We start from the raw sequence: 13,702 nt of genomic DNA, 5'->3' as shown, positions 1-13,702 counted from the left end.
GACAGGAAGGTGGCACCTCTTCATAGGATTCTGCTGTAACATGAATTTTTATTACAGCAGCTCCCTCTCGTGGCGCTTGTACTGAGAGCTCATTCGGTAGAGCTGCATGCTAAATAGGTACAATATTTCTGCTCTTCCACCTAACCCTGTTTTCAGCTGTAAGCATAACAGCCCGTAATAACCTGCCCAAAGCAATGAAAAGCACAACCATCCCTTTTGCTTATGTAGTGGGTCACATTTGCGCTGTTCCTGCTATCTCCTTTAACTGACACTGTGCTTCTGACTTAATCCTTAATGTATTTGCAAAATAAGAGGTTAACAAATTGCTGTTCAAAGCAGGGTGCTGTTTGTGAACAGTGCAAATTACAGATACTAAAATCGTGAGGAAACATTTGCATGGGGACAGTATCTAGATCTTGGTCTAGTTGCTCAAATTTAGTAGGAAGAAAAGATAAGAACCAAGATCAGTGATTAAACATGTGTCAGTGGAGGTAGTGAGGTGCCAACAATACACTCTTCATAACATAACACTAAAAAACACTTAAGCAGTGTCTTAGAATTTTTTTGTAAATGTCTGGTTTATTCAGTTTATTTGTGGGGTGAATTGAAGATATACCAACACATACTCCTTCCCCAAGGCTCTCCTTGTTATCTGTATTGGTTATCTGTTGTTTTATTTGCTTGTTTGCTTGCCTCTGATTTTTAATTTTTTTTTTTAAGCTAATACATGTTGGGATCTGAATTTCATTACTGAAATTAAACATCACCTAGTTGAGGTCTACATCAAGAATCAAAAGCACAAATCATTAAAATCACGCGCTTAAAAATCTTACCTTTCAGAGGGGCTCAGACTGCAGTGGTAGAGTGCAGTTCCACTGGGGACCACGGCAAAGCAAACCTGCTTCATCCAGGAAGCATCCACTCTTCCTGAAGCCAGGTGTACATCCATGGAAGAATAGCATGTGTTCTTACCTTCCATCTCAAAAAGCTTGCCCAAAGGCCACCTTGAAAGCAGGAGGTTCTTGAGTGTATAGAAAAAATGCGTAGTCCCATATAGACTAATGACAGCTTTCTATCACGAGAAATTAGAAAGAGTCAGAATCATTTTGTAAAGAACTTTATGTCTGTCATTACTTCTATGAAATTGTCCTTTGGATTCTGAATTGCTGAGCTTATCTCTGGAAGTCAAACTAGGGATCTGAATTTTCCTAGTGCAGATAATATTGTGCTACAGAGGAAAAGTTCCTGTGCTCTGAACTTGGGTGTAATTTCTTGCAGCTACGTTTAGTCCTGTAATTGTTATATTTCTGGTTGAAGCTGATGTCTAGGATCCTGCTGTCATCAGTGAAAAGAGAGGAAGTTACTGGGATGACCTCTTGCCTCCTGTGGTTTATGTTAGCTGGCTGTATGCCCCTCTGCACTGCACTTGTGTGTACTTTTGGCACTTGCAGAGGCCACATGCTGGCTTTGGGGCCCTACCAGGAGCCAGTGGCTGCAGTGTCTGTAGCTCCCAGGCTGCCCCGTGCCAGGATGCTTGTGCAGGATGACACATGCCAGGAGCTCCTTTCCTCCTTGTTATGTGAAGACTGCAAAAGGGGCTGTGTACCTCAGCAGCTCTCTGCCAGGCCACTTGGTGGCAGAGGAGGGAGGTACTCGAGTTCTGAAAGGCTGGTCCCAACGCTGCCTCAAGAGATGATGTGTGAGGTAGAAGCATCTTGTGAACTAGATGTGGTTGGAAGTCACCTGAAGTATAGAGCATGTACTGAGCCAGGCAGGTGTCACAGCCCCCTTTGCTAAGAGCACAAGTAACAGTGGTCCACTGTTCACAGACTCTTATCCCTCTCCACGAGAAATGAAAGTGGAGCACTGGCTATGGCTAGGCCCCTGTGTTAGATGCCGATCTATATGCAGATAATGCTTTCCTTTACAGGGTTTCTTGTGTATGTTCTGCAGATGTGGAAATGATAAACCTGATGTCTTTGTAGGCCACCCTTTTGCTGTAGCGGTGTTTGAGGACCACCTGTGGTTTTCTGACTGGGCTAGGCCATCACTAGTGAGGGTGGACAAGAAGACCGGCCAAAACAGGGTACGTCTCCGAGGCAGCATGCTGAGACCCTCATCAATGGTTGTAGTTCATCCTTTGGCGAAACCAGGTATACTGCAAAAATTAAGCAGCCATTCCCTTCCAGCCTCCTCTTGTTCACTGATTCCAGCAGAATAGATGTCCTTGGGTACAGGATTATCTTCTCAGAAATAGGCTCTTTAGAAAGCCTTGCATAGCCAGACTGGCATTTATTGAAAGCATCATCTGGGCACGTGTCCCAGGAATGCTGACAGATTTATGTTCATGCCCAAGAATAGATGCTGATCAATTGCCATGAGGCTACCACAGTCTTCTAATTCCTATTTATCCTAGTCTATTAGCACCCCGCACACACCAATAACAACAAATGACATGGGGAAAGATTTTGCGAGATTTACTAGTTTTTGATCAAATAAATTGAATTTCTGTTGGGAACAATCTCCCTGTAAGAAGAAGAGTAATTCAATAGACCAGGATTGAGAGGTTATCACAGGTTCCTCATGTCCTTGAAATATTAGGACTCTAAATATTAAAGGAAAAACAATAAAGGAAATAAAATTAAAAAATGTGGTACATACATTAGATACAGAGTACATTAATCTCGTTTACTGTCAGGGGCTAGCTGATAATATCCATGCTTTACTATGTGCATTTGTTGTTATACAAAAAAAAAAAAAATCAGTACTTACTCTTTTTCCAACTGCTTCAACTCTGCATGTCTAAACAGAGATGTTGACTAAAGAAGAAACTTATTAATTTTCCTGTTTTTCTTCATTAGGGGCAAATCCTTGCCTTTATGAGAATGGAGGCTGTGATCAGATCTGTGAAAACAGTTTTGGAATTGTCCACTGCAAGTGCTATCCAGGATTTGGAAAAGCTCAAGATGGAAAATCCTGTTATGCTCTGGATTCTTCCAACTCAACAGAAGGTACAGTCCTCCAGTTCCCAAAAAGAGGCCCCTCAAACCCTTGAGGATCCTGACAGGTAGCACTGGAAAAATTCACCTTGCTCTAACATAAGGAATGTTACATTTCTCTGGAGAATGAAAATGCTGGAATGTTTGTTCTTGGGACAACAAGACAACAGGCATGTCGTCTGACCACTGTAATTTTTCCCTAGGCATTTTAGCAGTGAAAAAGGTGTGTGCAATGCTGACAAGTATTGTGAGCAACGAGTCACATTTCTTCTCTTTTGTATTTGAGAAAACTCACCCATGAGTGCTTTTAGGAATAATTTGATATCAGAAACAGGTTTGTCTGGGAGGATAGTGATGTTTATTTTAAAAGGAAACTGCCATGGTTATTGGAAAGTAGACAAGTACTTGAAAATCAGAAGGCTGTTTCACTAGATTTAAATAGTCCATGTCACTTTTTTGTTGTCTTTTTCAGGAAGCATCTCTGTGAACAAGGAGTTAATGCCAATGCCACCACCACCACAGACTGTGCTCCAGAGCAGGTGGAGCACTCGGATTTTTAAGGATGCAGACAATGGGGAAAAGAAGAAAATGACTTTTTTTATGGCTGAAATCATGGTATCAGGTAGAGTCTGATGGTTATCTTCCTTATGCTTACTCTGAGGCTCTGAACAGGTTTATAGGGCAGAAAGAAGTCATATACCTTAAAGAAAGAAAGGTTCATTGTTGAGACTGGTGGTATTCAGGCTCTTAACCTTCTAACAAGAATTTGAGTCTGTGAAATTATTCCAGGTAGGAATATTTTTTTTTCTTTGTGTCTATATTCCTTGGCTATATCAACAAAGTTTTATAATATTATCCTGGTCTAGAGAACAAACATTTCTAATTTGTAACACTTGAAAAGTCTCTCCTTTAGGTTTTTAAGTATATTGCATTCCTCTAAAAAAAGTTAAAACAAATCCACTGAATTCTACATATCTTTGGTGACGCTAGATCATTAAGTTTTGCAATAAGTTTTGAATAAAATATTCAGAAATCCTGATACTAAATGACATGTCAACTCCATCTAGACAAAGAGAACAGCTGCAGTGATTGTGTTGGCTGGTCATTATTAATCCTGGAGAGCTAAGTTTCAAACTTCAACTGTATGTTTTGGTTTTCTTAGCTGTTTGTTTTTCTGTAATAGAGATGTACACTACCTCCTTTGATATTTCCAAATCCATCTAGTGTTTTTTTGTTTGTTTGTTTTGCCTGTGCTATAGATGAAGACGACTGCACTGCACTAGAATGTTATGTCAATGCAGAGTGTGTTTTGCTGGAAGACGGTGCTATGTGCCAGTGTTTGAAAGGATTTACCAGGAAGGGGAAATCATGCTATGGTAATAAAAAACATTTTTATAACTTTTGAAACATTTTAGAAGAAGGGAGAGGAAGAAAATCTATCTCCTTTCACACTGGCAGCTCTGTTGTGTGAGGCATCAGAGAAAGGTCAGTAGTATGAAAGGGATGATGAGCAGAGAGCATGTGAGATGAAAGGGCTAATTATCACATGCCTTTTTTTCCCCCTCTAGCCATGAGTGTTAATATTAATCTTATTAATATTAACAAGCAAAACCAGGGATAATAGAAGTATAATGTATTTATTTGTAAAAATTGACTAATTATAAAAGCTCACTCCATAGACATGATAGTTAATGTCTAATTTACACATAAGGGATCTCTTCAAAATTAGTATACCTGATGTAATGTTTATATGAAAGTGCTGCTTTAGTTTCTTTCTAGCACTAGAAAAAGACTCTTACAGCCATGCAAAACATTACTCAGGGCGGTCTTTAAGCCTCTGGACTTGTTTGCAACATGCATGGAAGAACTGTTTTGCTCTCACAAAGATCAAGAGAAGAAGGTGATAGGAACAGGAAAAAAAATACCATTTGGTGGCTAAGCATGAAGACTCAGCAGAATTTTTGTTACTATGGAAAGGGAAAAAAAAATTGCAAGCTGAAATGGTCATACATTTTTTTTCACCATAGTACTTTTTCTTTTTTTAAGCCTATGTGTTCTTTCATAAAAAATAAGTTTCTAAATGCTCTTAGAGGTCTTTTCCAACTTAATGGATTCTATGATTCTATAACATAAAGCAATTTTTGAATCAGATCATTTCCTCTGAACAGGTTTTTGAAGCAAATTATATCTGTGATCTCCAGTTGGTAGTACCTGGTTGACTCCCTTGGATTTTAGAACACCTCCATCAAACTTCATACCAAAAAAGACCACAGAGTCCTTCTCTTCCCATTTGCTTCACATGTGCTTTAAAACCCGGGTGTCAGCATGGTCTGAGGGAGATCCATGGTGGATTATTCAGTTTATTGGTTGATGTGGTGGCTTCCTGACGCGAGTGTCCTGTCCCTTGTTTTGCCCCACAGACGTTGACGAGTGCGCTGTGCGCATGGACCGCTGCAATCGGAGCGTGTCGGACTGTATCAATACGGAAGGGGGCTACGTCTGTAAATGCCTGGAAGGCTACACTGGAGATGGAGTCCATTGCTACGGTATGGGCATGTGTCAGGGCTCTGCTCTGTCTGGAAGGCATTTCTGCCTTTGTTATTCCTTCCTCCCTGTTTGAAGTGTGGTATGCTCAGCAACTGATCAATATGCAAAGCCTGTAGTTGTCAGTGAATATCTCCTTTCAGTGTTTGCACTCTTTTTAGTGGCTGTAGAAGGAGAGAGAGGAAGAGTGAAGGGGAGGAGGGAAGTGGAGGTGAAGCAGTAGAGCTTTATTGGAAATCGTTGCCATGAATATAAACGAAAGCAGGTATTGAGTGTGTCATAATACTCATCAAATAATGCCAGGTCTGTTTAATAGGCATGAGGTTCAAGGTGTGACACTGACAACTTGAGTACATTTAGAGTCTTGTTAATAATCAGACCCACTGATTTTCCCATCCAGCTCTAATGCCAGGTCTTTAGTTCATTCCCTACGTCTCTTAAATTCTTAATCCATTTTAGTGGTAAATATGAACAGGAAGCTTTTTCTTTCCAGTATTTGACTAGCACACAGTTTGTTCAGAGCCTTATGAGAGTCTCGCCTTCTCTTTTGTCCTTTTCTTTTCCTTTTTTCCTTTATAGCTTAATTCAAAGCCCATTAAGTTTGAACCAATTCTTATATAATCTTTACTGGATTTGGTTCTTCAATGCTGATTAGGGTGACTGAAAAATTAAGAACAAAATCATTATTATGGGTAGAGTGCGGAAAGTATCAGAGGCAGAAGAATCGAGAAGGCCTTTTGCCTGTACAGGTCAGAGAGAGAGCTCATGTCTTTGGGGGTGTTTGGAAGTGCACACAGAAGTGACAGGGTCCTCTTGCTGACCCAGAAAACCCTAGAAGGCAAGTCCTCAAGCAGCCCTTACAGTCTTACCTACCACTAAACTGTGGTATAGTTGTTCAGGATGTAGTACCTTCCACTGTGATTGAAAACCAGTCCATTATCTTCCTGAAGTCTTTAAGTCCAGAAAATAGATTCTCAGCATTTTACAAAAGATACAATATTACTAAGGTGTAAACATAACTGAAACTAAGTTTGTGTTCAATGATTTGACATGTACTATAAAAACCAGAAACTGGTAAGTGATTTTGTGCTTCAGTTGTGAGTGCCTGCATGCATGCACAGCGTCCAGGAATGTGATGGTATGTCCAGTGATAACACACAATGAGTTCATGCTGTGTTGGTGAAATGACATTTCTTAAAATATGCTGCAGCCATTTTGTTCCCCCCCTTCACTGTGCTATATTTCACCTCTGAGCGGAGTGCTTCAGCACTCAGCAATGTGCAGGTGCAGGCTGGCAGAGGCTGCTGCCCTGGGCTTTGCAGAATAGAGGAGAGGCAGGAGAAGGGAGTACAGCAGAATGAGGGTGAGAGATGTATACAAACCTAACATGGGCTCTGAGCCTGGACAATCTTGTCATCAAGGGAGCCTCTTCATAGTTACTCAAAGCCTCACTCATTGAAGTCTTCACACAAACGGAATTAAACCAGGGGGGTTCTAGGCACTTTTCTTCTGCTTAAACTCTTTTTTAGGCCGAACTAGGTGGGTGGTACAGGGGTGGGCAGCTCCCCACTCAAACCCTTCTGCTGTGTTAATGCAGGAATGCCAACAGGCTGCAAACTATGACTAGGAATGCCAGGAGAATACATCTGGTACAAATAAGTCTCCAACTCTGCTGTACTTGTTACATTTCACGGGGAAGCCCTTTCCTCCTTCTCCCGGTAGAGAGTTTCTGCAGCATGCTCCTGTTAGAGAAAGTATGCTGGTTGCTTTTCCAAAGGTTTTCCATGAAGGCATATTTGCAGAGGGAGAGGTCTCCGGTGCTTTTCCCCACTGCCTGGGGAAGGCAGTGCTGCAACTGCTGCCCTTTTAGCTGATGCTCTGAGGCATTTCATTCTTCTAACTGCAGACTCTTTGGGTGACAGATATTGATGAGTGCAAGACGGGGTCCCACACCTGTGGAGAGAACATGACCTGCACAAATACGGAAGGAAACTTCACTTGCTCGTGTGCTGATCACGCTTCTGGGACTGGCATTGGTTGCAGTGAGTAAACTGAGTGAGCAAAGAAAACTAAATGGCCCTAAATTAAGAGCTGCGTCCTTGGATAAATTGTTACACCTGGAAACGAAAGGATCTCTGTATAGTAATACCCTGACCAGCTTGTGGATCCATTTAGCATTGCCTTTCGGAGGCTGTTGTGTGCTGGACTAAGGAGAACAGATCCGAGTTTAGTTAGGAAATATCTACGTTAAGGTTCAATGTAAATTCTTACTATCTAAATGTGACAACAAATCTATCAAATGTTTTTTACACTCAACAGCAGAAGTAAATGCTCCTTGGAAGTAACATTTTTTGAGGGTAATTTCAGTCTGTGCCATTTTTCAAACTCCCTGTGTGTTCTGTTACTCTGCCAAAGGCTAGCACAGGAAATGCCCATGATTTAAGTGCCTTTTGATTCTTCAGTATAAGCTTGTCTTTCAGTTCCAGTCACTGATTGTTCAAAAGGGCTCTGAAACTACTTAGAAAATCTGAGTACCAATTTACTGAAGGGAGCTGCTCAAGGTGCAGCACTAACAACTATCTGACCCTCATTTTAGTGCCTCAATGCGATAGCAGCATTTTCTGAAAATGGGTGACTCGTTTTACTCTGTGTCAGCCCTCTTGGTCAGGATGAATTTTGCTCCAGATTGAGTGACTTTCTGATGATGGAGGAACATTGTGTGATTGTCACAGAGCTGTTTCTTCAGAAAAAACAAGGAAATTATGGCTTTCTTAAATAGAACACCTATCAAGATTCCCACTCCCATTTCAGTCACTTAATCTTTCAGTAGTTTCAGGTGTCACTCAGGAAACGATGATTTTAAATGATGCATGACTTGGAAGTAATGTTTCCTAGGTCCCTCATCTGTCAGTCTGATCCCATGTCTTTATAGATGTTAACACACTGTTTTAGTTCTTTACCTAATAAGCTCTTTTAGCAAGATGAAATTTTCTTTGCTGAATGCACGCACACCTGGGGTTCACTATAATCACTCATCCCTTTCCATTCAGGCTCTTTGCCATGGCAGTTCTCCTGCAAATGAAATTTTAAAACCCAAATGTCATTGAAGGTCATGTTGCAATAAAACTGGTGTGAGTCACAGAACTGACCCCATAATTGTATGAGAATGATTAGGTGTGTCTCTACTAATACTGCCGGAAATTCTTTGCCATGGAGCTGTTTTTTTCTGACCTGTAGATTTGTTGTAGCATCAAAGCAGGCATGAAAAAACCCCTTTTCTGTAAGGGCACGTCTGTGGTCATGCTGTGCAGAGACCTTAGTGCTACCTTTAAAACTAGCTAGTTTGGATAGGTGTGTAGGTGGCAGTATGTGTGATTCAGAGCAGGCTGCAGAAGCCTTTGGCAGAACCATAGGGCTCCCTGCTCCCCCAGTGATGCTGTGACCTGTACCTGAGCTAGCCTGCAACAACAGAAAATGTGATCTGCCATCACACAGAGATGCAATTAACTGGATGGCAGCAGAGTAGAAACAATCTGCTTAAGAATGGTTGCTTGTGAAATCTTCTGAGTCTGAGATCCAAGCTCATGAAACATAGTCACCTTCACCTCTACCTCTCACTCTGGTAATTTATACATTTACCATATGCCAAAGCCGCATAAGATGCAAAAATCATTTCAGAGTAAGCACCTGGACAGTTGGTGCAGTTTTTCTTCAGAGCTGGGATCACTCATCTAAACACACAGAACCCAGTCAATCACTGTAGGTCTTCCACTGTAAATCTAAAATCAAGCATATTTAGTAATTTGATCAAAATTACTGCTTGCCTAAATTTGATAACAACATAAGAAAATAGCTAAAACACAAGTAATTAATAGAAATCGGTTATTTTTACCTAGTTTAATACCTTGAAATTCTGGAACTCTTTTGTAAGATTATGTTATGAATGAGGCCAGAAGTTTGAGATGTCCTTGTGAAATGCTCTGTTTCAGAATCTACTGTTCCCCCAACTGCTGCCAGCAAGGAATACACCACAAATGCTGTGCAAGGTGACACTGTAGGATGCCCTCCTTCCTACGAGTCATACTGCCTCCATGGTGGAGTGTGCAATTATGTTTCTGATCTACAAGACTATGCCTGCAAGTAAGTACAGAAATTTATATTTTCTCTGCTGAAGAACAGCACCCTTGGAATGCTACCCCCAGTTAACTGCAGGCAGTGAAGAGTTTGTCCATGAATGATCTGCTCATCACCCACGTCACTCATTAACATTCAAATCTTCTCCTTCCTGTAAGTGATCAGTGTAATTTTCAGTGCAGGGCCACTCCATTCACACCCGTTGCAATTAATAGTAGGATTGGATTTGTTCCCTAAGCACTTGATTTTTTTACTTTGGAAATGGGAGGTAAGCTGTTAAATGACTTGCAAAAGGTGCTTGCTCTCTCTCCTGTAGATGTCCTGCTGTCCCTGCTGGCCTTGCTGTTCATGTGTAGCCTTCACTGGGATGGAAGAGGACACCTCAGTCTTGTCTTCTCTGCCTGGGGCCAGGGAGCAATCTTCTGGTGTCAGCATCTTCCATTACAGAAGGGCAGAAAAGGATAGGGTATAATTGCCTTCTTAAAAACAGGGAGAGTCTCAATGAGACCTCAAAATTGAGACCTACTTCCCCTGTCAGTATTTTTAATTCTCTCTATATTTTTTTGAAGCCTAATTCTGGGTTCCCCAAGTGCAGGTACTGATGAAAGCAAGGAAAATCTCATCTCTCCCAAAGTCAGCCTTGATTTGGTCAATGTGACAACCTAGCCCCATGGGGTAGTCATTTCTTCCAAACATTTAGTTCTGGCATTTAAGTGTATAACCTGATTGTATTTGAAGCTGTATGCAGAATCTTTCTTCAAAATCAAGCATAAAATCTTTACAATGGGACAAATCCAATGCCTGCCTCCTTCCCTGGGGTCACAGACCTGTACAAGGGGTGGATGCTGTTCCAGGGTAGGAAAATCTCTCTCTGTGTCTCAGGATTTCCTATTTTGAAATATGAGTGGTCTCCCCTGCCTACAGACCTCTGTACCTGTAAGAATATGAAAGGAATGTGTCTCATGTAGGTATATGGGAATGAAGTAGATGCTTTGTGCTGTGGATTTCTTGAGCTCAGCAAAGTCCTTGGGCAAAGACTGACAGACTCTGGAGATACTCATAGTCATCTCTGGTACTCGTTTTGAATTTTTCATGTAACTTTTAGAGGCATAGTAAACTATCTATGTTCACCTCAGAAGTTTCTTGAAATTGAAGAGTCTAAACCTGCAAAACTTTCAAATTGGATCACATTTTTTTTTTTTCTCTTATTTATTAGGTGTCAGTGCATAATGAGAATTCAATTGTACATATTTTTCAGTTTTGGAAGTGGAAGCAGTTAAAAAATTTAAAAGGAGTCCTGCTTTAGCCATGCTGTTGGAGTTTGTGTGTGGGGGTTGCTGGATTCTGTCCCCGATGAATCCTCACTAGATGGCAGCATTCATTCATGTAGGCTCTGATTTATTAACTACCAGAGGGAAAGAACAGAAAAAAATGTTACGCAGCAAAAATCAAATACCTAGTGTGATTTGTATTTTAATTAATAAAAGATCTTACACTAGAAAGTAGATCTGCCTGCATGTTTGAAATTCATTGTAATTTAACATTTAAAAATTATAATTTTTTCTGCCTTCCCGCACACATGCATTCTAAATTGTAACAGAGTGAGAGTGCTTGTGCCTGACTTAGTAACTGATACAATGTCTTCATGTCTTCATTAGATAAAAGCTGCTGCAGGTCAAATCCTGCTTCTTTTTCTCATTTGGAGAAAAGCTCTTGGACTTGAGTAAAATTAGACCAATTAGAATAGTGATGAGTTGAGCCTACATTGCTGAGGGATTGTTATGAATGGAATAGACTTTAAATTTTTTCCATTTATTATTAATGTGTCTTGCCTCGCATACTAAAACTAGGCTGGGATTATTTTTTTGATGTATTTCTCACTTTCCAGTAATTTTGATTTGAAGGTTTCATGCATTGATAGGAAGTTTCTGTGTTGGGTTTTACAATGGTAAAACCAAACAAATAAACAAAATCTGCCTCCAGAAGAAACTTATATTAAAAGTAAGTTTTGAAGATATTTCTAAACTGTATGCATGGGTTTTTAAAAACAGTTTCACTCATCTTAAATTTTAAAGTAAAGTTTCGGATTAAAATTGCATTATTATAATCTAGTCACTGTGAAAATATGAGTCAGTCCTGTACTGCCTAATTTAAAGAAGGGGAAAAAAGAAGAACTTCTTTGCTGCTGAAAGAAGTTAAACAGAAAATCCTAGGGAAACACTAATCACACAGCAGGATTTACAGGATTTAAGATTTTTTTTTTCCTACTTTTTGCCCATAGGAATCTGGTAATGACAACCTCTCTGTATAATTCTATAGGCGATCCAATACCAGTAAAAAATAAAGTTGTTTTTTTTTAAAAAAAAGAAAAATACTTTTAATACTGGATTCTACAGGTTTTGACACCAAAATTTAAATAGAATATAAATATATATATATATATATAAATATAATTTGAAATAATTTCGTCTTCCCCGGTGCTAAACTCAACCAGATGTTTTTGCAGCGGTGGATAATGGTGCGGGGCTGTGCCCTGCCCTCCGCTGCAGCGTGTGCCCTCTTTCCTTGGCAGCTGCGTGACGGGGTTCGTGGGGGAGCGCTGCCAGTTCAGCGACCTGGAGTGGTGGGAGCAGCGGCTGAGCACCGGGCGGGCCAGGGCCCGGAGCATCGCCATCGCCGCCTGCGCCGCCCTGCTGGCCCTGCTGCTGCTGCTGGCTGTCCTGGCTGCCTCCTGCCGCAGGTACTGCTGCCACACACGGGCTGGGCTCCTGCTGCCTCCTTCTCCTTCTCCTTCTCCTTCTCCTTCTCCTTCTCCTTCTCCTTCTCCTTCTCCTTCTCCTTCTCCTTCTCCTTCTCCTTCTCCTTCTCCTTCTCCTTCTCCTTCTCCTTCTCCTTCTCCTTCTCCTTCTCCTTCTCCTTCTCCTTCTCCTTCTCCTTCTCCTTCTCCTTCTCCTTCTCCTTCTCCTTCTCCTTCTCCTTCTCCTTCTCCTTCTCCTTCTCCTTCTCCTTCTCCTTCTCCTTCTCCTTCTCCTTCTCCTTCTCCTTCTCCTTCTCCTTCTCCTTCTCCTTCTCCTTCTCCTTCTCCTTCTCCTTCTCCTTCTCCTCCTCCTTCTCCTCCTCCTCCTCCTCCTCCTCCTCCTCCTCCTCCTCCTCCTCCTCCTCCTCCTCCTCCTCCTCCTCCTCCTCCTCCTCCTCCTCCTCCTCCTCCTCGCTTCTCCTCTCCTGTTCTTTGGCTCTCCAGTCTCACTGGCTGTGTGAATGGAACGGGAAGTCCTGGCGTGTCTGTCATGTGTCAGTAACTAAAAAAATTACTTATTTCTTGTTGTGAGATATGGATTAGAACAAGAGCAAAACAGGCTTAAAACTTAAAAGGAATAAAGACCTCGGAGAGATGCGAGATGGGAGGAGAAGGGCTAATGACAGATTTCCGGGCAGCTGGCATTAGAGAAATAGAAAACTATGACAAAAATAGTTTTCTCGTGAGAAACTCTATAAGTTAACAGAAAGAGACTTCTGTTTCTCTACAAAGACTGATGAAAAGACTGTAGCAAGAATTGAGACTGTTTTTAACCACCAAAGTTTTAAAGTTATTTGTTTCTATGTTGTCATGTGTACAAAAAAATAGTCAAGATGTGGAAGATAAAGGGGTTTTCTGAAAGGTTATTCTGGTGTTCTTATTCTTGTAGTTCGTTAATAAACTGTTTTTATTCTTTTTAAGTTTTAAGCTTGTTTTGCTCTTGTTCTAATCCATATCTCACAACAAGAAATAAGTAATTTTTTTAGTTACTGGCTTAAAACCACGACAGTGTCCCTTGCCCGCAGAACTCACGCCGCTGTTAAGTGAGCCAAAACACGCGGAGGGAAGAAAGAACAGGCCTTATCAGAGCTCAGGAGCGTGCCATTTACTTCTTCCTGGGTTTCTCTTCGCAGCTCTAGGTGTCTGAAGCCGTCATGGTAGTAGGGGTTGGCTCTTCTCTGCCAGCTATTCAATGAGTTGGCTTTTGTTTCCCATTCAGTGCAGAATT

General features: G+C 41.2%; 1 protein-coding gene across 2 annotated transcripts in view; it reads left to right on the top strand.

Moving 5' to 3' along the window:
* The window catches only part of EGF (epidermal growth factor), a 58,622-nt gene that overhangs the window by 35,128 nt on the left and 9,792 nt on the right, over positions 1 to 13,702 (top strand). For both annotated transcript variants that reach the window (XM_023924733.2, XM_023924734.2), the window contains exons 15-22: positions 1,986 to 2,153; positions 2,862 to 3,011; positions 3,472 to 3,621; positions 4,259 to 4,375; positions 5,420 to 5,545; positions 7,466 to 7,585; positions 9,533 to 9,683; positions 12,250 to 12,417. In XM_023924733.2, coding sequence (XP_023780501.2) covers positions 1,986 to 2,153; positions 2,862 to 3,011; positions 3,472 to 3,621; positions 4,259 to 4,375; positions 5,420 to 5,545; positions 7,466 to 7,585; positions 9,533 to 9,683; positions 12,250 to 12,417 — 1,150 coding nt within the window. The remainder of the gene's footprint in view (positions 1 to 1,985; positions 2,154 to 2,861; positions 3,012 to 3,471; positions 3,622 to 4,258; positions 4,376 to 5,419; positions 5,546 to 7,465; positions 7,586 to 9,532; positions 9,684 to 12,249; positions 12,418 to 13,702) is intronic.

This window comes from Cyanistes caeruleus, chromosome 5 (genome assembly GCF_971803275.1).
Source record: "Cyanistes caeruleus chromosome 5, bCyaCae1.hap1.1, whole genome shotgun sequence".
Lineage (NCBI taxonomy): Eukaryota > Metazoa > Chordata > Aves > Passeriformes > Paridae > Cyanistes > Cyanistes caeruleus.
Note: the sequence above shows the minus strand (reverse complement) of the source record. Positions and strands in the feature narration are given on the sequence as shown.